General features: G+C 42.4%; 1 protein-coding gene and 1 pseudogene across 8 annotated transcripts in view; both read left to right on the top strand.

The window, feature by feature from the left end:
- Positions 1-7,362, top strand: part of LOC144220422 (small ubiquitin-related modifier 2 pseudogene) — a 34,589-nt pseudogene extending 27,227 nt beyond the window's left edge.
- LIN52 (lin-52 DREAM MuvB core complex component) overlaps positions 1-23,200 on the top strand; it is a 142,863-nt gene that overhangs the window by 96,030 nt on the left and 23,633 nt on the right. For 3 of the 8 annotated variants that reach the window (XR_013331757.1, XR_013331756.1, XR_013331758.1), the window contains exon 6: positions 13,353-13,688. The exons of 2 other annotated variants lie outside the window; for them this stretch is intronic. Coding sequence is in view for 2 of the 6 variants with exons in the window: in XM_077750771.1 (XP_077606897.1) it covers positions 13,353-13,408 (56 nt within the window). In the remaining 4 variants the exon portion in view is untranslated. 3 more of the 8 variants (XR_013331759.1, XM_077750771.1, XM_077750777.1) reach the window with 3 other exon arrangements.

Here is a 23,200-nt window from a genome sequence, read left to right as displayed (position 1 = left end):
TATGGATGTTTATATTCGATATGTTTCAGTCTACTATAATCATTATTTTTTTTTTGACATTTAAAACTGTCCCACCTTTGGTTAGTGGATGCCCTTCAGGTTGCCCTCCTGTGTCATTTGGCGTGATCCTTGTGATCTTTGGTAATTTTCTTGCTTTCAGCATGTCAAGTTAGCCCTGGTTCATTTACTTCTTCATTCTTCAGACTTGGAATCGCATTCACTTCTCCAAGGAACCTCAGTCCCTTTTAGTAGAAATCTAAGTACTAATAGTACTCGTTGTTACTGGGCTATCATTGCTTCTAGGCTTTTTCCATGGATAGGGTTGGTAAATAAGTGTTGGTTTGGTTTTGTTTTTGAAAACAGAAAAGAAAATTACATTCCTTCCAATATGCCTAGTTCAAATTAAAGATGTTAAAGGGTTTTTATTCAATGTATTTGACTTTATAATGATATCTCTCTTCTCTTAATGCTGAAATGCTTGTTTCCTAATAATTAACATAATTAATTATTTGCTTCAACCCACAGTAAAACTAGCATCAAAAGAAGTAACTACATGTAAAAAGACTGCTGGGTGCTGTTTAAGTTTTCTCTGCTTCTTTTATATCCTTAGGATATATACTCATGGGAGTGTATAGTCAATTTTTTTTTTTTTTTTTTTTTTTTTTTAGTTTATTTATTTATTTTGAGAGAGAGAGAGAGAGAGTGCATGCACATGAGCAGGGGAGGGTCAGAGAGAGGGATTGAGAATCCCAAGCAGGCTCCGTGCCATCAGCATGGAGCCAAGTGCAGGGCTTGATCTCACAACAGGAGATCATGAACTGAGCCAAAACCAAAAGTCAGACCCTCAACTGACTGAGCCACCCAGGCACCCCAGAATGTCTTTTAAAATTAGTTAATTATGGTAGAATTTAAATCAATTTTAAAAAATAATATAATTTAAACGTTTGTACTATTTGGTTATGCAGACTTTATAGATTCGAGTTATTTTGTTTATTTCAATTTTTAGAGATTATCTGTTTCTAATTAATTAATTTTGTTTTCGGTATATAAAACATTTATGTGATGTCCCAAAGAATGAACGTATGAAATAAGGTACAAAGTGTCTACCTTCTATCTCTATCCCTTTCCTCCCTCATTTCCATCCCCGAGGTAACTGTCTTTATTAGTAAAAATTAATACCAAACCTGATCGGGGGGCGCCTGGGTGGCTCAGTCGGTTAAGCGTCCGACTTCAGCTCAGGTCATGATCTCACGGTTCGTGCATTCAAATCCCTCATTGGGCTCTGTGCTGACAGCTCAGAGCCTGGAGCCTGCTTCAGATTCTGTGTTTCCCTCTCTCTCTGACCCTCCCCTGCTCACTCGCTCACTCACTCACTCTTGCTCTCTCTCTCAGAAATAAATTTTTAAAAAAAATTTTTTAAAATACCAAACCTGATCAGTCCATAGTTTCTTTTGAAAATATAAGTAAATATGGGGCTCCTGGGCGGCTCAGTCAGTTAAGTGTCCACCTCTTGATTGCAGCTGAGGTCATGATCTCCATGCTGGGTATGGAGCCTGATTGGGATTCTCTCTGTCGCCATTCCCCCACTCATGCTTGCTGCCCCCCTCTCTCTCTCTCCCTCTCTTTCTCCCTCTCTCTCTTTCTCTCAAAAAAAAAAAATTAAAAATGTAAGTAAATATGCATATGTTTTCCTCTTTCCTAATTTTCCATATAAGGTAATATGCTATGTATAGTCTTCTGCACCTTGCTTTTTTTCCCACTTAACAATATGTCCTGAAGATCTCTCCGTAACAATATATAGGTATCTTCTTTATTCCTTTTTATAGCTGAACAGTACTCTATAAAGAGGAGTCCTTTCCACAAAAGTAGACATTTGGGTTGTTTCCAATCTTCAGGTATTACAGATAGTGCTGAAATGAACAGACCTGTGAATACCCTATGTAATATTTCTGCTGATATATTTTTAGGATAGTTTCCTAGAAGTGGAATTGCTGGGTCAAAGGGTAAAACGTATATGTAGTTTTACTAGAAAAAAAAAAATTGTACAGTGTTTGTACAGTGTTTAAGAATTGAAAAGGAAACAATTCCTTTTTCCTCATATATGAATAAATTATTTCAGTAGATATAAAATTGGCTTCCTACTGTGTGCATCATATTGTTCTAATAGGGATACAGCATCAGTTTCTACAGAACTTTCACAGACAGTGAAGTTAAATAACGTTAATTGCAGATTTGGGGTAATTGCTATGAAAGAAGTAAATGGGTTGATATGAAAGAGTAGACTAAGAGGATTCACTTGGGATAGGGTAGTCAGGGAAAGCCTCTCTGAAAAGGTGACATTTGAGCTGAGACATGAAGGATAAAAATGATTAATGCCACCATTTATTGACTTCCCTACTATATTTTCAGACCTTTGCAAAATCTATTCTACAATTCCTATTATACAGAGAAGAAAACTGTTGCTCAGAAAAGTAAATTACTTGCTCAAGAGAAATAGGGGATGGGATTTGGATCAAAACTAGGCCTAATTCCAAAGTCAGATAAGATAAACCTTTTTTACTGCATTGCCTCTCTTAGCCAGAAAGAAAGCAGTGAATACTGAGTTAATCTAGTAAATGGCTTAGACTCTTGTTTTAATCTGACAGAAAGACTGTTTTGCTTTTTTCTTTTAAAAAAGCATTATTCACATTTATTACTGAATGATTACAATTTCAGAATACATAGGCTCATTTTATTTGGGAATATTTGTTAGATAAGAAAATAGACCTCCTTGTTCAAGCTAAAATTTCAATATCTGTTTTTATTGCTTTTGATTTAATGATGGTTCTATGTTTAAAATACCATCTCAAAAATATCCCCCAGATTTTTCTAGCCTATTAAAACAATGCACCTTCTAAGTATCCTATTTATTTCGTAAATATTTGTTAAAATTTATATAAAAGGTACTTAAAAAATTTTTTTTAATGTTTATTTTTATTTTTGAGAGAGAGAAGGACAGAGTGTGAATGGGGGAGGGGCAGAGATGGGGGAGACACTCTGAAGCAGGCTCCACACTCTGAGCTGTCAGCACAGAGCCCAACACGGGGCTTGAACTCACAAACTGTGAGATCATGACCTGAGCTGAAGTCAGACACTTAACCAACTGAGCCACCCAGGTGCCCCTAAAAGGTACTTTTTTTTTTTTAATTGTTTAATGTATATTTATTTTTGAGAGAGAGAAAGAGATAGAGCACGATCATGGAAGGAACGGAGAGAGAGGGAGACACAGAATCTAAAGCAGACTCCAGGCTCTGAGCTGTCAGCACAGAGCCCAGTGCAGGGCTTGAACTCACAAACTGTGAAATCATGACCTGAGCCAAAGTTGGAAGCTTAACCGACTAAGCCACCCAGGCACCCCCCCTAAAAGGTACTGTAAAGTGTCTGTTTAACTTTAGTAAATGAAATAACCAAATTGTTCAAGGTTCTATAAATAGAATAACCATAAAATTCATCTTGGGGAGCAATTTTTTTTCTTGTACAATCACTTATTAAGCACATAAATGTATTATTTTAAGTATTAAAACAAGCAATCAGGTCGGTACTGATCCCCATTTTGTAGATGAAGGAGCTGAGACACAGAGAAGCTGCATAATTTACTTGAGATCATCTTCTAATAAGTGATAGGATTTAGACCTAAAGTTCAAATCCTATGCAGTTATTGGTTTTGGATTATAAGTATTAAAGAGGTCATCTCAAACAATAAGAAAGTTGGGAACTAGTATTATATTCTTCCTTGTTGGTGAGTTAAGTCCATGTTATTGCCCAATGATCCACGCATGAAGATTCATAGACATTTCCTTTGGTGTCTTAATCTAGAACTACCTGCAGTTAAAATGCAGATTCTAATTTTATAAACAAGGCCACCTCTAACAATATGAAAATGAAATGATATTATTTCCTGGCTTAAAGAAAAATTCTCCAGCAACTATAAGAATGCTGTGGCATGAAGACAGCATCTTAAATCTCTATGCAAGTCATACACAAAGTGTTATTGCGATGAAAAAATAGTGGCGTGAATAATACCTGCTCACAGCCCAAGACACTTGATGTATCTTGGGCCACAGTGTTTGTTGGATTTTGTAATTTCATGAGCAAGATTTGTATTTTTTTAAAGTTCTATATTTCTGTGTGTTCCACTTGATGTCAAATCTGTATTCTTAGATTGTAGGGTTCCATTAAAAAAAATAAATAATCTCAGCTCCTCCTCCCTCCACTCCCCCTCCCCCCCACACTCATTTTGTATAATATGGTAATGATATCACCGTAGCAGTAATTACGGGTCATCTTCATTTCTTTCATCTCTGCCTGTTCTGATGGCTTCATTCCTTTGACGGAAAAGATTTGGCTCTGGGTGCTATGATTATTTTGTTAAGCGTTATTCGAATAGACAGGAGTGAGAGAAATTAATCAATCCAAATGCAATTAGCATCATGTTTAACCCAGTGATGGACGTCTCAAGGTGAAACAGCTAGGGGAGTTTCAGACATTATTATTCAATCCAATGGTTCTTATCTAAATTATAATCAAGAGAGGTTTTTATTGGCTTCTCAGTGTGAAGATGTAACTCTTTCCCTGCCCTGGGGGTCAAGAAGACTGGGCCTTCATCCTCTGTGGACTTTAGTTACTGTCAGCACCTTGAAGTGGGGATGTTCCAAGCAGAAAGTTGTCTTAATGTCCAAGTTATTTGAAATTTATCTATACTGTGATCTTGGTCTGATTTTCCTGAGAGTGGAATATAGCCTATGGATAAAGTACTCTAACTTGAGGCAAAATATTTTGTGTACTGATTAAGTCACTTTGACTAATTGTTGTTTTATCTTAACCTTCCATGATAGATTTATTGCTCTCCTCAATTTATGGATGAGGAAATTAAGACTGTGTGAAGCTGCTAGCCTTTGGTCATAAGTGTTTCACCACCATGTATTACTATGGATGCCCTGAAGCATGAATGTTCTGCACAAATTTATAAGTGGTTAGTAAAAGTTCTCACCCTAAGAGCATTAATCCATTGCTTTGATCTCATTGCCTTTCATTCACTTGAGTTTTACCCTTGAAAAGGGAACCAAACGAAACTAGAAAGTAGGCCTTTGAAGCCCTCTGGAAAGGAAACAAAATATAAATAAGAACTTGTTAGCTCTCATTCCTGGACACAAATCTTTGGGGGGTTTTTTGTTGTTATTTTGGCTTGTTTGTTTTGTAGGAAGAAGGATGATAAGGATTGAATATTTGAAATCTGGTCTTGTTTTGCTCTTAGAAGAGAGTAGGGCAAGGAGAGTTGATGGAGAAACATAGGCTTTCACCTGAACACATTTTTCAAGTGCCTGACAATTAAGATTCTTCTACTTCTGCTTTCAATCTTCAGGCATCATGGCTGACACTTCCCATATTTTATGTTCCTGCTTGATGTTTTATATTCCGAGAATAAATCTGTTGGCTGGATATTTCTGTCCTCTTTTTTTTCTTTTGTGTCATGAAAAGCCATTAAAATTATTTTCCATATTGGAACTGTCCAAATTTGTTTACCTATACGTTGAGTACTGGTTTTTCTTTTTTACATTATATCTTGGATAAAACATTCTCTAGAAATTGGCCTTATTGTGAATTGGTGGGGGGTGGGGGGGATGTCTGATGTAAAATTATCTTTCTCTGAATTCCCTGGAGGGAACACTCTTCATACCCATCCTACCCTTTTGGAAGAAAAAGTCCTGTTAGAGAGACAAGATGCCCAATAGAAAGAGAATCTGGAAAGGGTACCCAAAAAAGACTTTATTGAGAATTCTCAGGATGGAGATTTTTACAGTGATAGTTTGGTTACAGATGTGGCATCCAGAGTATTTTTTTCTCAGGTATATATTCCAGTCTCCTTCTTGAAACACTTATGCCCAAAGAACTTGAGGCAAAAGCCTTAAAGCTGTTCTGCTTACATTCAAATGCCCCTTCTATATATTTTAGAGAAAGTGAGATTTCTACTAAAGGCTCTTACTTGTGAACTCTACCATGAGTTGATTAAGAATGGTTAGCAGACATTATTACAATTACACCACCTTCTGAGGGCCACCGAGTGTCAAAATGAGGCTCCAAGAGACCCCTCCTCATCCATGACACTATACTCAGTTCATAGCACCTTCTGTTCTTAACAATGGCACCAGCACCAGTTGCTCTTGTATTAGAGGCATTAAAAAGCGCTTAGTCTTTGACTTGAATTATCGATCACTTACTGGTACATTTTGTGCAGGTGTCCGAACTGGAGCATGGTGAAGAATCTCCATCTGGCAGACTGCCCTGAAACTGCTCTGCTGTGCACCGGCTATATGCCAGCGCACCAGAAAAACTGTCCACATTGCTGTGAGAGAGAAATCAGAATTCTAAATTCCATTGGTTTCCTTTTATTCCCCTCTAATGCATCAAAATAACCTCTGAACAACTAGCTCGATCTCAAAGGCCACTTCTGATTTATTTGAATTTTCCCTAATATCTAGTTCATGGTGGTCACCTCATGTGACTGACTTAACTATTCTTCCTCCCCCTTCATGCTTCTCTCTCCGGCACAGCACGCAGTGATGACTTGGAGATCCCTCTTGTCATAGTTATTAGAATGCATTCGAGGTTTCAAGGACAAAAAAAGTAATTTTTAAAAGAGTCAAAACCATAAGTCTAACAAATGGCATCATTTCTATGAAACCTCTTTCTATGAAGCTAACTAAATAAATAGCTTTTTAGCACACTGATTGAAACTAAACTAGGATTTTATGTGTTCGTCTTTGCTGGCAGAAGCTGCTGGTGTAGTTAGGGAAGGTAGCTGCCTCTAACCAGTACCCAGGATTACTCCAGCAGGGTTGAGTCTCCAAAGTATGCCTGTTACATAGAACCAAGCCATTCATGTTTCCTTTTGTTTTGCATTTGAGATCTTTTAAAAACTGAAGTTTGACCTCCCTTTGCCACTCACAAGACTGCCTGAACACTGGTTTGGGGTGGACCTGGGACCTCTTGTGAAGTGGCAACTAAGGAGCTCCAGCACTCCCCTTGGCCAGCAAAAACCCACGGAAGTAAAGAGTCCAGATGAAGAATAATAGTCATAGTAACTTGACGGTGGCAGGGCAGGATTGTTCTGTGGTGCAGTTTAAGAGGCACGCGCCACTGAGTAAAGTAATGAAGGCCAACTGTGCACAACAGGGTTTATCAGTGAGGCGGTTCAGATACCAGTTTGTTGGGCAACCAGTTCCCCAGAGAGACACACCTGCACAGTTGGAAGTAGAGTTTGAAGATACATTCCAACAGCAGACTGCAGTGTGGTTCTACCACCTCCTGACCACTGCAGTGTGATTTCTCTGTATTTTCATATTCCCCTTCCTCATTCCTTCATTGTACATCAGGTTACTAGTGTGTGTACACAAGCACGTTGTCTTTTTTTAAAAACTAAATGACCATTAATATGTTTTGATCAACACTGAATGGATATGGAAGGGGGTGAAGTACTGTTTCAGTGAAAATATTTCCTTTCCCCATTAGTGGCATCCTCATTCAGCTCTTATTAGCTCATATTTCAGTAAATTATTTTGCTCTCACTTTAACAACAACAAAAAAATCCTTGCATGCCTTGTTCATTTGGAGAACTTTAATGTTTTTCATTTGTCATCCTAAAATCAAGGACAGTTGTATAACTTTTGTGTACATAGCTGTTACACGTAGGGCAGTCTGTCTTTAAGTAGAGATAAATTGCTATACAAAGAAATGAATCGTAGATAGTTGTCCCATCAAGTGTCTCTTTGCGTAAGTAAACTCTTGTTTGAAATGAAGGAAAGAAAAAGATAGTTATACAGTAGCTACCATTTACTAAATGCCTATGTGACCTTTATATTAATTCTCCCTGGAACAAATGAGGACCCCAAGGGAGGCCTGGCTGGCTCAGTCAGTAGAGCATGCGACTCTTGATCCTCAGGGTCATGAGTTGAAGCCCCATGTTGGGCATAGAGCTTCCTTTAAAAATTAAAAATTAGAAAAGTGAATTTTATTTTTAAAAAATGAGGAAACCAAAGCTCAGAAAGATGTCTTCAGTGACTTGCCCGCAGTGGTCAGTGTAGGAGCTGGGGCTTGATTCTAAGTCTGTCTGATGCTAAAAGCCCTGCTCTTTCCACAGTGGAATGCCATTTCCTTTGTTTCCAGCCAGTCATATTAGAGTCCCTAAAGACAGCCTGTTGTAACTTTTCTCCACCTCACTAATGTTTTTAATTATGTTGAGGCACAGAAATATTTAAAGTAGTTTGCATTGGAATTGAAAAGCAAACATTATGAGTTTCTCCCATTTCATTAAAAAGTTACTTAATCTTTACATTGTTCTCTACATTAAAGCCGAGCAGAATTTTATCAGGCAATTGCCTCAAAGTTATAATCTGGAAAATCTTTCTGTAATGAAACCCATATGTCATGGGCGAAAAGTGCAAAGCCCTGGCAGAGAGGGTTGGTCTCATGAGAGATTCTGCACCCAATCTCGTTAACCAGGGTACCTCTGGTAATCCCTCATCCCCTCACTGGTGAGAAATCAATCTGTACCACTGAATCTTTTTCAACCAGCCACCAAGAAAATTTACTGCAGAGGAGGCAGTTTGGGGATAGTCATTGTGGAAAGGGAGCCAGAAGCAAGGCTAACTGTAGATGGAAGAATTGGAGAATCTAAAGAAGAGATTGTATTAAGCCACACACTACCTTCAGAGCAGGCAGGATGCAGTCCTCCCTTCAGCCCTGACCCTTCTAAGCATACCCAGGTATTTACAGCTGCCATGAACCTGACAGCCCTAGGGAAGCTATGAAGGGGGTAATAGAAACAGCATAAACCTGGAAGCTGATTGTAGTTTATCCATTTGCTGTCTTTAAATGTGTACAAGTAGTCTCCTTTCCCACATTCTCTGCAGCTGTTCACACATTCACCCTACGGTGACAGTCTGTATTGTGACTTTCTCTGTTCATGGTCTGTGCACTGCAGTAGAAGGGCCTGTCAGTCATGACTTGACATGGAGGTCCTGCTCCTCTTCTGCACGGCATACAGTGTGGTGGCTGGTGATCAGTGTGTCCCTCTTGGCATCATTATTGGAATATGGTAGCAGGGTTGCCTTCCTGTTGAAGCTCATCATCCTAGAGAATTAATCCAGAATTAAAAAATAGTTAAGAAATGTTATTGACTCAAGGTAAAACTCTAGCAATCTTATTGTATCTAGGATTGTCTTATAACACAGTGTGAGAAAGGAGAACCAGGAGAAGAGAGGAACTAGAAGTGTCAAACTGGGGAGCACATACTCCTACCATGGCCATTAATGCAAGAACCGTACCAAGCTGTAACTAGTGGGAGAAGAAGGGATGGAACCAGGCAGGGAAGTAGAAATGTCCTCCTCTTTTCTGTAAGCAAGCCAGGGACTTCTCTAAAGGTTTTTCCCTAAAGAGATTTTAAATCCTTGGTGGAAGTTTTTTAGTAAAATACATTTACATATAAAACCCTGCTGGAAGGGGTGTGTGTATAAACATGTGAGCGTGCGTGCGTGTGTGTGTGTGTGTGTGTAAGAGGAATACAGAATAGTAGCAGAAGGCTGTCTTCCTACTCCTAATGGGATTTTGTAGCAGCATGTGCGAGTTTGTTTCAGAAGTCAAAAATGAACAGATGTTGGTATAAATTACCTCTGTGTCTGATGTCTTGCAAATTAAAAGCGCGGTTGGCATCACTAAACAATTTCACCAGGTTTCGGGGGGTGCGGCTAGCGGGTGGTGATTACTGTAGCAGGTCGGTAAGAATCTTCACACTGCAGCAAAGCAGGAAGACAAGGATAAAGAAATGAATAAAATAAAGAGTATGTGAATTAATCCAAGATGTTAACATCTCCGAAAACAAGTGAACAGGGAGGGCTCATGCTCTGAAGCTGCCCCTGACCCACAGCAATTTCTCTGTGCACAAAGAGGGGTTGGTGCTTAGGATGTGATTTATAGGGCACAGCCCTCTTTTAGGGAGCAGCTATGTCACGAATTCGTATATCTCCTATATGGGACTGGCGAGTAGGAAAACTTTCTCCCCTCCCATGTAGAAGATGAGGTCTTTGAATTACTTCTACTTTTACGGTGGTTTCCTGCAGCTCTGTGTACTTAGATTAGGTTGAAGGGGGAGGAATGATTGAGTGGAGAGAGGGTTGTTAAAAAGGATTGGTTAAATTCAAGGAGAGCTTGCCACTGAGAGACTTTGGAATCTGTTTATTTTGCCTTTTAAATCCTTTTGATCCCTCAAATAGCTTGGGTCTTTTTAAATCTTACATTTATTTATTTATTTATTTATTTTATTTATCGTACTCATACACAGAGTACGAGTGGAGGAGAGGCTGAGAGAGAAGGAGACACAGAATCCAAAGCAGGTCCAGGCTCTGAGCAAGTGTTCAGCATAGAGCCTGATGGAGGGCTCGAACTCACGAACCACGAGATCATGACCTGAGCCGAAGTCAGACACTTAACTGACTGAGCCACCCAGGCACCCCAAATCTTACATCTTAAAATATTGGTCATTCTCCCATTTTAAGAAAAAACAGAAAAGAATCAGGAGATGTGAAGGGCAGCAGGCAGAAATAATTAGTAAGATCAGTACAGTGCTCCTGGCCCAGGATTTTTGGAGCAAGGTTCTGTTCTACACAGCAGAGTTTTGTAATACCCGTGTCTGGTTTCCAGAGTACCTGCTTCTAGCCATATTGCAGGATCATTTGATTCTGTGTAAAACTCCTTAATAAGCACTAGAGAGTAGGCAGAAAATCCATCCAATAGAAATAAATGATGAGACCCACTCTGGCCAAAAGTATAAGTCAGTTCCTGTAAGATCAGGCTGAGGGAAAAGATTCCAAGAAACAGGATTTTTAATATTGCTAGTCGCCTCCTTTATCACAGCTCACTCATTCATTCATTCAGGAAACACTTGAGTGTAGAAGCAACAGACTACTCCCCCTCCTCTGCAAGGTAGTGTGTTAATGGTACCATTGATACCAAGAATGATCAGTGCTGAATACCCAAGAGAAAAAGCAAGACAAGTGACATTAGTATGCTACTCATTCTACAGATGTAGGAACTGAGGCTCAGAGGTCTTGCCCAGCCCAAGGTGCCACCCAGTTACTAAGCTGGAATGAGTTCAGATCCTGTGTTATCTGAAAGAAGTCCATGCTTCCTCCCCTGAGCAAGAAAGTACTTGTTAGGATTTCTCTAGGGTAGTTAGTTAGTCCTTGCCTCCCACCTTCATCTCTCCATTAATCTGGCATTACTTCCATCAAAGGAAATTATTTTTCTTGCCAAATAAATAAGATAAATTTAGGGGGGAAAAGATCCCACAGTGTAGAGAAGGAAGCACTCTGGGCAATTAATAAGTCTTACTGTTTGTGTCTAGAAAGGAAGGAAACTTAACATTGTTGTGTTCCTACTTGGAATAGTTCTTTTGTATATTTTCATTCACCCACCCAACATTTATTTAGCAGATACTAGGTCTAGCTCTGTACTAGTTGCTGGTGATAGAAAGAATAACGAGGAGCCCCTGGGTGGCTCTATCGGTTGAGCATCCAACTCTTGATTTCTGTTCAGGTCATCATCCCATAGTCATGGGATCCACCCGGCATTGGGCTCTGAGCTGAGTATGGAGCGTGCTTAAAATGCTCGCCCTCTGCCCCTCTCTCCTGCTTGCGCACTCTTACTCTCTAAAAATAAAATAAATAAAAAAGAGTAATGGAACAGTCTCTGCCCCCAATTCTTAACCTTTAGTACAAGAAGACAAGTATATAAACAAATACTTGCAGGTCTTACAGTTACTCTATATGTATAGGGTGTGGTATAAATCCACCAAGGAAGGACTGGTCAGTTTGATTTGAACCATTATTTGTGGGCATGTGACACTTAGCACTGGGGCTTCCATTCCTAGGTAAAGGGATTTCCTTTCCCTCTGTGGGAGCTCCAGAATTTGTAAGAGATGAGGAATATTATGGACTGCAGTTACCAGAAGCTTCCTGTGGTTACAGAGTTTGTATTGTTTTATTTCTCTGTTGTGCAAATAAACCAGGAACTATTAAATGTTGGTAGGGAGGGGGAGTAGAGCCCATTCATCTAGCACCATCTCTGGGCTCGAGTAAAGCAGCAAGGAGGCTAGGGCGAAGGTCCTTCTCATTCTGCAAGTGCCTTTCCAGCCACCTCACTGATTGGCCAGGATGGGACATATGCTTAAGAGGCCACAGGCACAGCCTGCCGTGTGCCCACTGCATGGTTCCAGAAGACTTCTGGCCTCCACGACCAACCATTGGACACTTTCAGCACTGCTAAATCTATTTAAGAGAACCCAAAAGATGATTCTGTGGGAATGAGGATGAAGGGGGTATTCTAATACATACACTTTTGGGGGATTTGTTTGACAGAGCCAAAACAGTTAGCTTCTAGAGTGTCGCTTGTAATTGAGAAATGTTTTACTTTCATTTTGAAGCCTCATATGTAGGAAAGTAGCTGTATAAACCCTCTCGTAACTACAGCATTCAAAGATTGATGGTGCTGAAAGTCAGAGAAAGACACATAAACCTTGCCTGACTATATTAAATATCTAAGGACTGACAATGCCAAGAGAGAGAAGACCAAAGCTCTATAAACCCTACTTTATTACACCATCCGCAGATGAACTGCACTGAGGGGATATAAACTCCGTTAATACTACAGCATCCAGGAACTACCACTGCTGGGAGATGGGGTAAATGATCTCTCATTTTGATTTGACATTATAAATGTCCAGATACCAACAACCCAAAGAAGACTCTAGTCTTGGTTAGATTGTAGTCTTCAAAAGCAACCCCCCTGACATAGTGAACATAAGTATTAGGTTACATTCTTGAGAGAGAGAGAGAGACAAGTTNGACAGAGAGAGAGAGAGAGAGAGAGAGAGAGAATGAGTCCCAAGCAGGCTCCGCACTGTAACCACAGAGCCCAGTACAGGGCTTGATCCCACCAACTGTGACATGACCTAGCTGAAAGCAAGTCAGACGCTTCACCTACTGAGCCACCCAGGCACCCCTCCCTAGGGATTTTTTCAAGGTAGATGATAAATTTCCCTGTTGGCCTGTGTCTTGTGACTTCAGAAGAGCTTTGTATGGTTTTAGTTGTCAGTAGCGGTTCATTTTTCCCTCTTTTTGGAAGTTAGTGGTGACCGAGTGTGTTAGGGTCGTACCTTTGTGTACAATTTAAATCAACCCGCATTTTTAAAATCATATTTTCTTGAGAGCTCTTTTTCAAATTTGGGGTTTTCATTGATCTTCCATTTGTTGTGATTCCAGCCAGAGAGATGACAAGGGGGAAATTTCTCAACATTCTGGAGAAGCCCAAGAAGTAGCAGCTGCTTGCGTACAGGATGTCCTGGGGGCCGGAACCAAGCTCCCCTCCCAGCGCAGCTCTGACGATGTGCAACTCTCTGCTTCCTGGCGAGAGGCCGGAGGGTGCACCTCCAGGACTGACCCTCTCCCCTGTTCCTGGCATTCTGCGCCTCGAAGGACATTCGGCGGCAAGAGAGAAATCTGCTTTACAGATTCTATACAGAAGGATCAAGTGCAGTTGTTCGATCAGCTTCCAGACTTTGACTGGCTCTGCCTTGGATGTGGGCAACACCAGGAGGCGTATGTATCATTCTTAAAGGTCAAAGTCCTGCTCTCTCGTTTCAAGAAGTGATTCAGGAGCCCTAGGATTTTACAATTGATTTGATTTGGTGATGGCAAAGTCAGTTGTGACACGTTGTTTGGATGGGTTCTTTTGACTTGTACTTGATATCTTAGGAAGTATTTATGATGAGAAGACCAGAGACCAATCAGATTCTGAAACAGACCAGGCAACCTGACCTGTGAACTCTCCAGTATATAATGGGTTCCAAGAATCCCTAGCTGGAGAAGCCAGAATCTTTTTGAAATGCACACCTGCTTTAAAAGTTCTGTACCTCCCACAATAGCCCCATCCCCCAGTGCCTTTCATTCCCCACCCTCCATTCTGATTCCAGGAAAGAGGATCCCTGTGTATGAGTCCCTACTGGGATTAGCTAGTGAAAGTCTTACACAAGGTTGTATTGGATTCTAGATCTCAAAGACTGAGTTAAAGATGAAAGAAAGGACTTTTGAGTTCTAGCTAGTCTGTTACAGTTTCAAGCAAGAGTCAGTATGGCCTAAAAGGTAGGAGAAGGGAGTTCTTTGCAGGAGTCCCCATTTGATGAAAAACTAGAAACTCTGATCTGAAAGGAATGTGCTATGGAACGGTGGCAGTATTTTGTCCCCTTGTCCCCTCTTCATGGCACGTATCAGATACTTCACCAAGGTAAAAGAAACACACACACACACACACACACACACACACACACACACACACACGAAAGGAAAGGGAGAATTTCCTGACTCAAATACAACTCTTATAGAGCTCTTTGCCAGTCTTCTGTCCCTGTGTTAAAACCTGAAAACACAACCCATGCAAAAAATTGATTACACATGTTCTCTGTATTCTGTCTTATAAGCCAGCCCCCAGCCTCTAATGTTTTGTGAAGTACATGAGGTTTCCTAAACTTCCTGCAGAGAACATCCATGTGGTAGTTGTCTGATGGTGTCTGGATATAAGGAAAGCTGTGGGCAAACTGCAGCACTGTTCATTTTAATAGGTGGTCTTTTAACCATTTTCTGGCATTTGTGCCTTGTTTCCCATGCTAGAATTAGTGTTGGATTTTTCTCTCATTTTTGCCATCCATGCAGTATTATGTATTGATAAGGGGGACAAATTGAGCACAAGTCACAAAGAAGAAGTATGAGAAAAAACATTCTGCCTGGATGCGATATAGGAATTTAGGCTGGAGAGGCATAGATTTTAAGTTAAGCTTATTATTGACATTCCTTTTTTTCTAAATACGGTTGAAGTGGGAGAGGAGGGGAGAGAGAGAGAGGGAGGGGAGGGGAAGGCAAAAAATAGTGCCACAACGTCACATTCTTTCTTTGCTCTGTTTTTGAGAGTTGATGACATCTGGCACTTTTAAGTGCTTGGGGAAATTGAGAAATACATGGAGAATATGAGGATACCTCCCCAAAACCAACTCAGGTCTGTAACCCGAGGCTTTGTAGTTGGTTTTCTGGTCTGCCTTGGCCTTTCTTTTACTGTCATCTTATTCACCAGCACTTAATGTAAGTAGGTGTTTTAGAATTGCGATATTTATTGGTTTTGTATTTGTTGTCCTTAGAAAAGTTAATGATGTATTTTTATATTGATACTATAAATTGATGTATAATGTGTGTGTGTGTGTGCTTGAGGGTGTTAGAGGACTGTGCTTTGTATATGATGGTTTCTGTGTCGTCATAATAAATATGTCCCTTTTATAGGAGAGTGAGTTTTTCCTCAAAGGGCCACATTGCATATTTAAAGCATACACCTCATCAGAAAGTACAACTGTAATGATAAATAACCTGTTGGTCTCCTCACTGATGTCACAGTGGGTGGTGTGGGCTTTATGACCATCTAGTACTTGGTCTCCCAGCTTCCAGTCTATTCTACCAGCCATCCAAGCTCATTACTGCTCAACTCCTTAAAGTATTTTTTTTTTTTAAGTTTTATTTAAGTCATCTCTGCACACAACATGGGGCTCAAACTCACAACCCAAAGATCAAGAGTCACGTGCTCCTCTGGGGCGCCTAGGTGGCTCAGTCCAGTGAGCGTCTGACTTCGGCTCAGGTCATGATCTCACGGTTCATGGATTCAAGCCCCACGTCAGGCTCTGTGCTGACAGCTAGCTCAGAGCCTGGAGCCTGCTTCAGATTCTATGTCTCCCTCTCTCTCTGACCCTCCCCTGCTCATGCTCGCTCTCTCTTTCTCTCTCTCAGAAATAAATAAAAACATTTTTAAAAAGTTTTTTTTTTAAATACACTTTATTTAAAAATTGTAGGGGCACCTGGGTGGCTCAGTTTGTTAAGTGTCCGACTTCGGCTCAGGTCATGATCTCATGGTTCGTGTGGACGTCGGGCTCTGTGGTGACAGCTAGCTCAGAGCCTGGAGCCTGCTTCAGATTCTTGTCTCCCTCTCTCTCTGACCCTCCCCTGCTCATGCTGTCTCTCTCTCTCGCTCGCTCTTGCTCCCTCTCTCTCTCTTTCAGAAATAAATAGAAACATTAAAATAAATTTTTTTAAAAGACACTTTATTTAAAAATTGTAGGGGCACCTGGGTGGCTCAGTTGGTTAAGCGTCCAACTTTGGCTCAGGTCATGATCTCATGGTTCGTGGGTTTGGGCCCCACGTTGGGCTCTGTGCTGACAGCTCAGAGCCTGGAGCCTGCTTCAGATTCTGTGTCTACCTCTCTCTTTGACCCTCCCCTGCTCACACTGTCTCTCTCTCAGAAATAAAACATTTAAAAAATTTTTTTAAAAAGAGTCATGTGCTCCTCCAACTGAGCCAGCCAGGTGCCTCTCAACTCCTCAAAGTATTACTTAAAAATCTTTAATACCTCCTCATGTCTAATAATAAAGCCTGGATCTCTTATCCTGGCATTTAAAACTCTGCATATAATCCTAATCAACCTTCTTCTCCAGTATATGAAGTCTCTGTTCCACTTAATCTGAACAATTCGCATTTCCTCACTTTAGTGCCTTTGCTCATGCCATTTGAGTTCCTAGAAAGTCTTGAATCCCTTTTGCAGGTATCAAACCTACTCCTTCCTATTAACACCGGATGAACCAGTTGGAAATACTCCTTCCCCCTGCATTCCTACAACATTGCTGTATACCATCCTTACAACTCTTTCAACCTAGCCTTATATTTAAGTGATCTGAGTGTGCATCTGGTTATTCTTCTGCATCATCTTTGAACTGGAAAGGTCAATACCTACTTGTGGACTTCCAGTTAAACATGATGGACTGAAAACAAGTATTTCCCTGCCACATACTAAAACCCTTGCTGTGACTTCCTTTTCAACTCTGCTCAAGAACTAGAGAAAAGCAAGTATTAGTATAAGTGCTGTCCCCCCGCAACAGTTTACCTGCCCTAGAGCAGAGTATCATGCCCTTTTAGAGAAACATTCCGTTTGAGGAAAGTAAATTGCTTGGCATCAGTGGCTTATCATTGATTTCCAAGAAAACTAGGTGGGCAGTAGATTTCTGTGATCTGGAAAAGCACGGCTGGCTGGCCGGCTAACTCAATGGAGACAGCATTCAGACTGTTCTGTTCTAAATCTTTATAGAAAGTAGGGCACCTGGGGGGCTCAGTCAGTTAAGCGTCTGACTTCGCCTCAGGTCATGATCTCATGGTTCGTGAGTTCAAGCTCCAAGTCGGGCTCTGTGCTGACAGCTGAGAGCCTAGAACCTACTTTGGATTCTGTGTCTCGCCCTCTCTCTGCCCCTCCCCTACTAATGCTGTCTCTCTCTCAAAAATAAACATTTTTAAAAAATGAAAAATTTAAATCTTTAGAGAGTATTTTCCCAGTAAACAATTGTGTATCCTTTGCCCACAGGCTGGTTTTGCCTTTCCCTTTGCCATTCTGAATGCCTTCCTTGTAGAAGCACCTGTTGTTGACTGTGAGCAGCACTGTCTTGAGAAGAATAGCATTGGTGCATGGAGGCGCATTTCCAAACTCCTAGTCAAGACTTTGCTCACCAGTCGTCTTACTGCTTCCTGCTCACTTCAGGCTCAGATTCTTGACCTCTGCCGACTTGCTTCGCCTTCCTTCCATCATTGGAGCACTAAAAGGCTGCTAACTGTATTAATATCAAGATGCCATTATTAATTTCTCTTTATCTTTTTGTTAGTCATATATCATATCTTTTAAATGACCCTTGGTAACTGCTGCTTATTCATGGCCCTCTGGCTGCAGCTTACTGGAGCTCCTCTGTCTCCTGGGCAGTGAAAATAGAGCTGGTGAGTCATTGCATTGCCCCTACACTTAGGAAGGGTGTTCGGACTTCCACAGGAGCTTTGCAATGAAACCAAGAAATTTCCTTCCCAGTACGATGCTCTGGTCCCTCTGTTTCCTCCAGGATTCAGGCCTCACAGAAAAGAAACAGGCAGAACAGGAAGGGAGGAAATGGACTGGTGGTAGAGGTGGATGGTCCCAGCAGTCACAGGACACGATTTCTTACCAGCTTTCAGCTTCTACACAAAATCCACCTACAAGCATTTGGTTATATTCTCCAGTTTCTGTTTTCTTCATCCTTTGCAAGTTGTAAGGCCCCTGCATGGACTTCATTTCACCAGAGAGCCTTGTACCCCCCACCCCAAAGAGTAGCCTCTCCGAGTTTGTAAGTTCTGACTGACCTGAAACTGACTTTTCCTATCTGTTTAGGCTTTTTTGGCACTTTGGGGATGTGTCTCCGACTGTGCCTAACGAGGCCACCAGCCTTCCCACTCTGCCCAACGCTTTTTCTTCATGGGCAGGGTCGGTCATTTGGGGGCTTCAGGTGGCACCAGGTGCAGCCGTGAGGCTCATGGTTGGCGCAAGTGCTGGCAGAGCCTGTTAATTAGCACATGAACACCCCAATGCTCCATTAGCCAGGCCAGGCATTTGGAACCTTCCCCTCCTGTGGGCCCCTTCCTCCTAATGAGAGCTGGAAGAAGGGCCCTCACAAAACACTGCCTCAGAATAATATTCCGCTTTGTCCCCACTAGTAACCAGGGCTGACAGGATCACTCTGTCCATTTCTCTTCTAATTAGCACAATTCCAGCATGGCCTGAGCCAGCAAATGGAGAAAAGCGATCAAAAGCGATCGGACAACCGTACCGAATCACAAACACAAAGAGGGCCATTCCCTGTAATTAGGTGAGACAATTCCTCAGTCTTTTCTCGGCTGGAGTTTGCCGCTAAGACTCTTGCTGTTTGGGTCCCAGCAACACAAGTTACATGTCTCCCTGGGACACTAATAAGCCCCAAATTGTCTTCCGCTTCACACAACTCTAACCAGAGGACAGATGCCAGGGGGAGGGGGGACACACTGAGGGGACAGGGTGTCTAAACAGCTAAGCAGCTGCTGCAATGTCTCCCCGACTCCAAAAGGCAGACGCTGGGGCCATGGGCAGAGAGGGAAGAGGCCGTTGGTTTGAGAGAAGTGCTCCAGGTGCAGCCTCGTCCCATTGCTTGGGCTGCTGTCTGTAAGTGCTGAGAATTCCAGAACCTCCAGAGAGACCCGCCCTCTGCTACTTGCCTCGCCCTGTTCATTTGCCACCTCTTGCCTCTTGTTCCCTTTTGGTCTCCTCATCCCCACTCCCACATGTCCCCGCTGGTGGCCTCATGGGCAGCTATAACTGGCACCATCCCTGGCCCTGCATTGAAGGCCTATACACCTGTAGTCCACAATCTCGAGGCTAGTACCCGTGTGTGAATTCCGCTCTCAAAGAGCTCATGACCTGCAAGGGGCCCTCACTTCCAGCACCCATCGCCTCTGGGTCTTTGGCTCTACTGTAGCCCCTGCTTTCTATCTCGTTCTCTCTCCTGGAAGATCCCTGTTTTTTAAAACAGAAAAGTGGCTCATCAACTGCCAGGGCAAGAAGCCACAACTGGCCACACTCCATGTGGCTCAGAGGTTGGCCACTTAATAAACAGAAATTGCTCCCACAGGACTGCAGCCCATTACAGGGATTATGAGGGGCGATATAGCCATGAACTTGGTCATAGCCAGGGACAAAGGAATGCAGGGGAGAGTGGCAGTTTGGAATCTCAATTAAACTCAAGCTCTGAGCTGAGTTGGACTCACACATATTTTCATCTTATCCTGCTCTCTGCTTTCTGTTTTGATCTACACTCGATGCTTCTGAAAGTGACCTCCAGTACCAGAAAACAATTATCTAGAATCCAAGGAGCCAGAAAGCTCAAGTAATCAGAGTTACTTTGTTGTTTTTCCATCTTCCCTGAGACACACAGAAGTAACAATAAGATTTGACTTTTTAAGTAACTTTTGGGAATTGTCAAAGAATCGGATCCAAATTTGTTCAGTCTCGTATAGTTTCTTTGGGTATAAACAGAGCTTAGAATAGTACCTGGCACATAAGTGCTTAATAAGAATTTGTTGGAAGTGTGAACTGCACCATGATACTCCATGGTCATAACCTTGTGAGTCTAAGGTGAGAGGTTGGATCTTGAAAGAGAGGCAGGGTGTGGTCATGCAAGTCACTTCTCTATGTGCCACAGTGTCCTTGGGACCTGTTCTACTTTAAAGAGGCAGGCAAGCATTATGCATAAGGGCATACACCCTGATGTCAGACTGCCTGGGTCCAAATTCTGTTTTTGCCATCTACTAGCCATGTGACCATGAGTAAATTGCCTAATCTCTCTGTGCCTTAGTTTACCCTTTTATTTTTTTTTTAAATGTTTTATTTATTTCTAGGAGAGAGATAGAGAGACCGCGTGAGCCGGGGAGGGTCAGAGAGAGAGGGAGTCACAGACTGAAACAGGCTCCAGGCTCTGAGCTGGCAGTCAGCACAGAGCCCGACGCGGGGCTCAAACCCACGAACCGCGAGATCATGACCTAAGGGAAAGTCGGACGCTTAACCAAGTGAGCCACCCAGGCGCCCCTAGTTTACCCTTTTATGGAGTGGGTCCAACAATAGCATCTAACTCCAAGGGTCATTGTAGAGATGAAATTAGTACTTGGAAGTGTTTAGAACAGTATTTAACCCTACTTACCCATTCTATAAGAGCTTGATGGATAGATCTTTAAAACTGGATTCAGTGTATTATTTCATTATTTAATTAATCTAGTTATTTAATAATTTAATTATTAATTAAATTATTTATTATTGATTTAATAAATCTATTTTATTATTTAATTATAATATACTCACATTTGTTAAAAATTGGTAGTTATTACAGGGAAAATACAGTAACTTTTGGTTATGTTGAATAGTTCAAATAAGCTAAGCGGAGAAGAATTTCACTCCTCAGGAGGGCTGACAGTTCACCAAATACTCTTGCCCCTCTCCTTCCACCCCCTGGGGCAGCCAGTGCTGGCATAGACACACAACAGATACTGCTGTTGACTCTGTGGACGGTAGCATTGAAGACTGTTTATTGCTTGTGAACAAGGGAAGGAAAAGTCTTCTTTGTGACAGTCAGTGGCAGGATTCTGAGCTGATACTGAGCTCAGCATTAGCCTCAGCTCGTTGTGCTTCACTAGTCTTGATGGTCCCAACATTTGCTGAGCATCCTTACTATTCCAGTTATTATACAGGAATGCTCTTCCCTGTCTTGCTGTGTACCCCCCCCAACTCACCCCACCCCTACCCCAATCCCTCATCCCAGGGCTGAGCAGGGTTCACGCGGGCCTGGGCTCTCCCCACCCCCCAGCAGCCTCCTCTCGGCCTTGCCTCTTTGGGAGCCCATAGAGAGCAATCAGCCTGGCCTGACTCTACAGTCTGGGGCCTCAGGGTCAAGCAAGGCCGAAGGTCACATCCCGGGCCCTTCCTGGATGCAGCCAAGCCCCAGGAGCCAAGCAGTCTAAGCCAGCAGCTTCACACAAAGGAGCAGCTGAGAAGAGTCAGGTTGGAAAAGTCAGTGACTTTAGGCTGAATGGAAGTGAGAAGCATTGGCTGCGGCCACCATCAAAGCCCTTGGCAGGGCCACAAGGGATGTTCAGGGGTCGGAACCATAATGACCTCTGAGGAATGGGGTGGCTCATGGGAAAGCAAGCTCCCCAGAACTTCACCTTGGCGTCTTCCTCGCCTCCATTTGCCTCTGCTGTCACTGCCTCTACCTTCTTACTGGCTGACCCTCATCCCTTGCTTTTCTCACAGTGCCACTTACCCCAAACCAACTGGCCCAAAGGTCCTTCGTACTTCACGCTATCGATTAAATTATGGTACATTTCACATAGCAAACTCTTATGCAGCCAATTAATAGGTTTGCAAAAAGGTTATAATTTCATGGAAGAATTGGTTTGTCATAAGGGTAAGCGAAAATAGAAAGATGTAAAATTATAAATGCGACATGATGTCCAATATGGTGGGGGGAGGGGATTGGAAGGAAATAGACCAAGGTGTTAACAGTACTTGCTGCCTGATTGGAGGATTGTGGGTAATGGGGGATTTTTCTCTATCTACATTTTCCAAACTACAGAAGCATGTATTGTGTTTATCATATAGGAGGGGGAACCTCTGGAGCTGAGAATAGAGGGCTTCAAATGCCCTGCCTAACAGCCCAGCCTATTAACATGCACATGTGCGTGCATACACACAGAGTTCACCGAGGACATTTGTTTATAGCGGCCCTGCCCTAGACCCTCCTCCATCACATTTAGTCCCAGGGCCCCGCCCTCCTCACACTCCACAGGGCCTTGACTTAAGGACAGAAAAAGTGTTCTCTCAGTACATGTTCAGTGTTGCAAAATAGCTCCTTTTCCTCAGCTCACCCGCACACAGGAAAATATATCTCACCGAATTTTGCTGCAGACTTTTAAGGGCGAATTGCCCCAGCTCTGGGACATGGCAAACATTATTCCAGATGTTGTGCTTGTGAGAGTTTCCTTCACCGCTTTCCTCCTGCTCATTTCCTCTTCCCAACTGGGAGAGAAGGGGAAAAAAGAGGAACTAGGAGTCAGGAGTCGGTATGGGACAGGACGCTCTGGAACGAGACTCCTATTTTCATCCCAGCCAGCCAAGCGGAGAGGCGCTGCACCCTCAGGAAAGAAAATGAAGCATCTTCTGTGCAAGTTGGGGTCTGAGGGACACAAGGGGTGTGCAGGAGGCAGCTGTACCTTTATTGGGAACAAGTGTGTATATGGTCAGTTTCCCTGCAAGATGGGAAGCAGAGTCATGGAACTGATAAAGAAGAGATGAAAGTGTCAGAGCTGGGTGACGGGAAAATCATGCAGAAGAGTGAGCTTTGTCCTCAAGAAACAGCTCGTCCACCCCAGGCCCCAGCACCCAGAATACACAGGCCCAGACATCCGATGAGGCCTCAGAGGGCCTTTAGGAGGCTTGCTCTTCATTTTCCTTCAACAGAAACGTTTTGTCATGATGTGTAAGAAAAATTCTGTGCCTGAGACACCTGTCACCGGTGTGTGCCCTTGTCCATCCTGTTTCCCAGAGAGTTGCTCCCTTCTGCCCAGTTCAGGATCGCAGAACAAAGGGAAAATATCAGCCACACACAGCCCTGAATCCTGCCTGACTATTAGGGGCTTTCAGCCTCCAGAGC

Source organism: Crocuta crocuta, unplaced genomic scaffold (genome assembly GCF_008692635.1).
Source record: "Crocuta crocuta isolate KB4526 unplaced genomic scaffold, BGI_CrCroc_1.0 scaffold186, whole genome shotgun sequence".
Taxonomy (NCBI): Eukaryota; Metazoa; Chordata; class Mammalia; order Carnivora; family Hyaenidae; genus Crocuta; species Crocuta crocuta.
The sequence above is the reverse complement of the archived record's forward strand: the minus strand, read 5'-3'. Positions and strand labels throughout refer to the sequence as shown.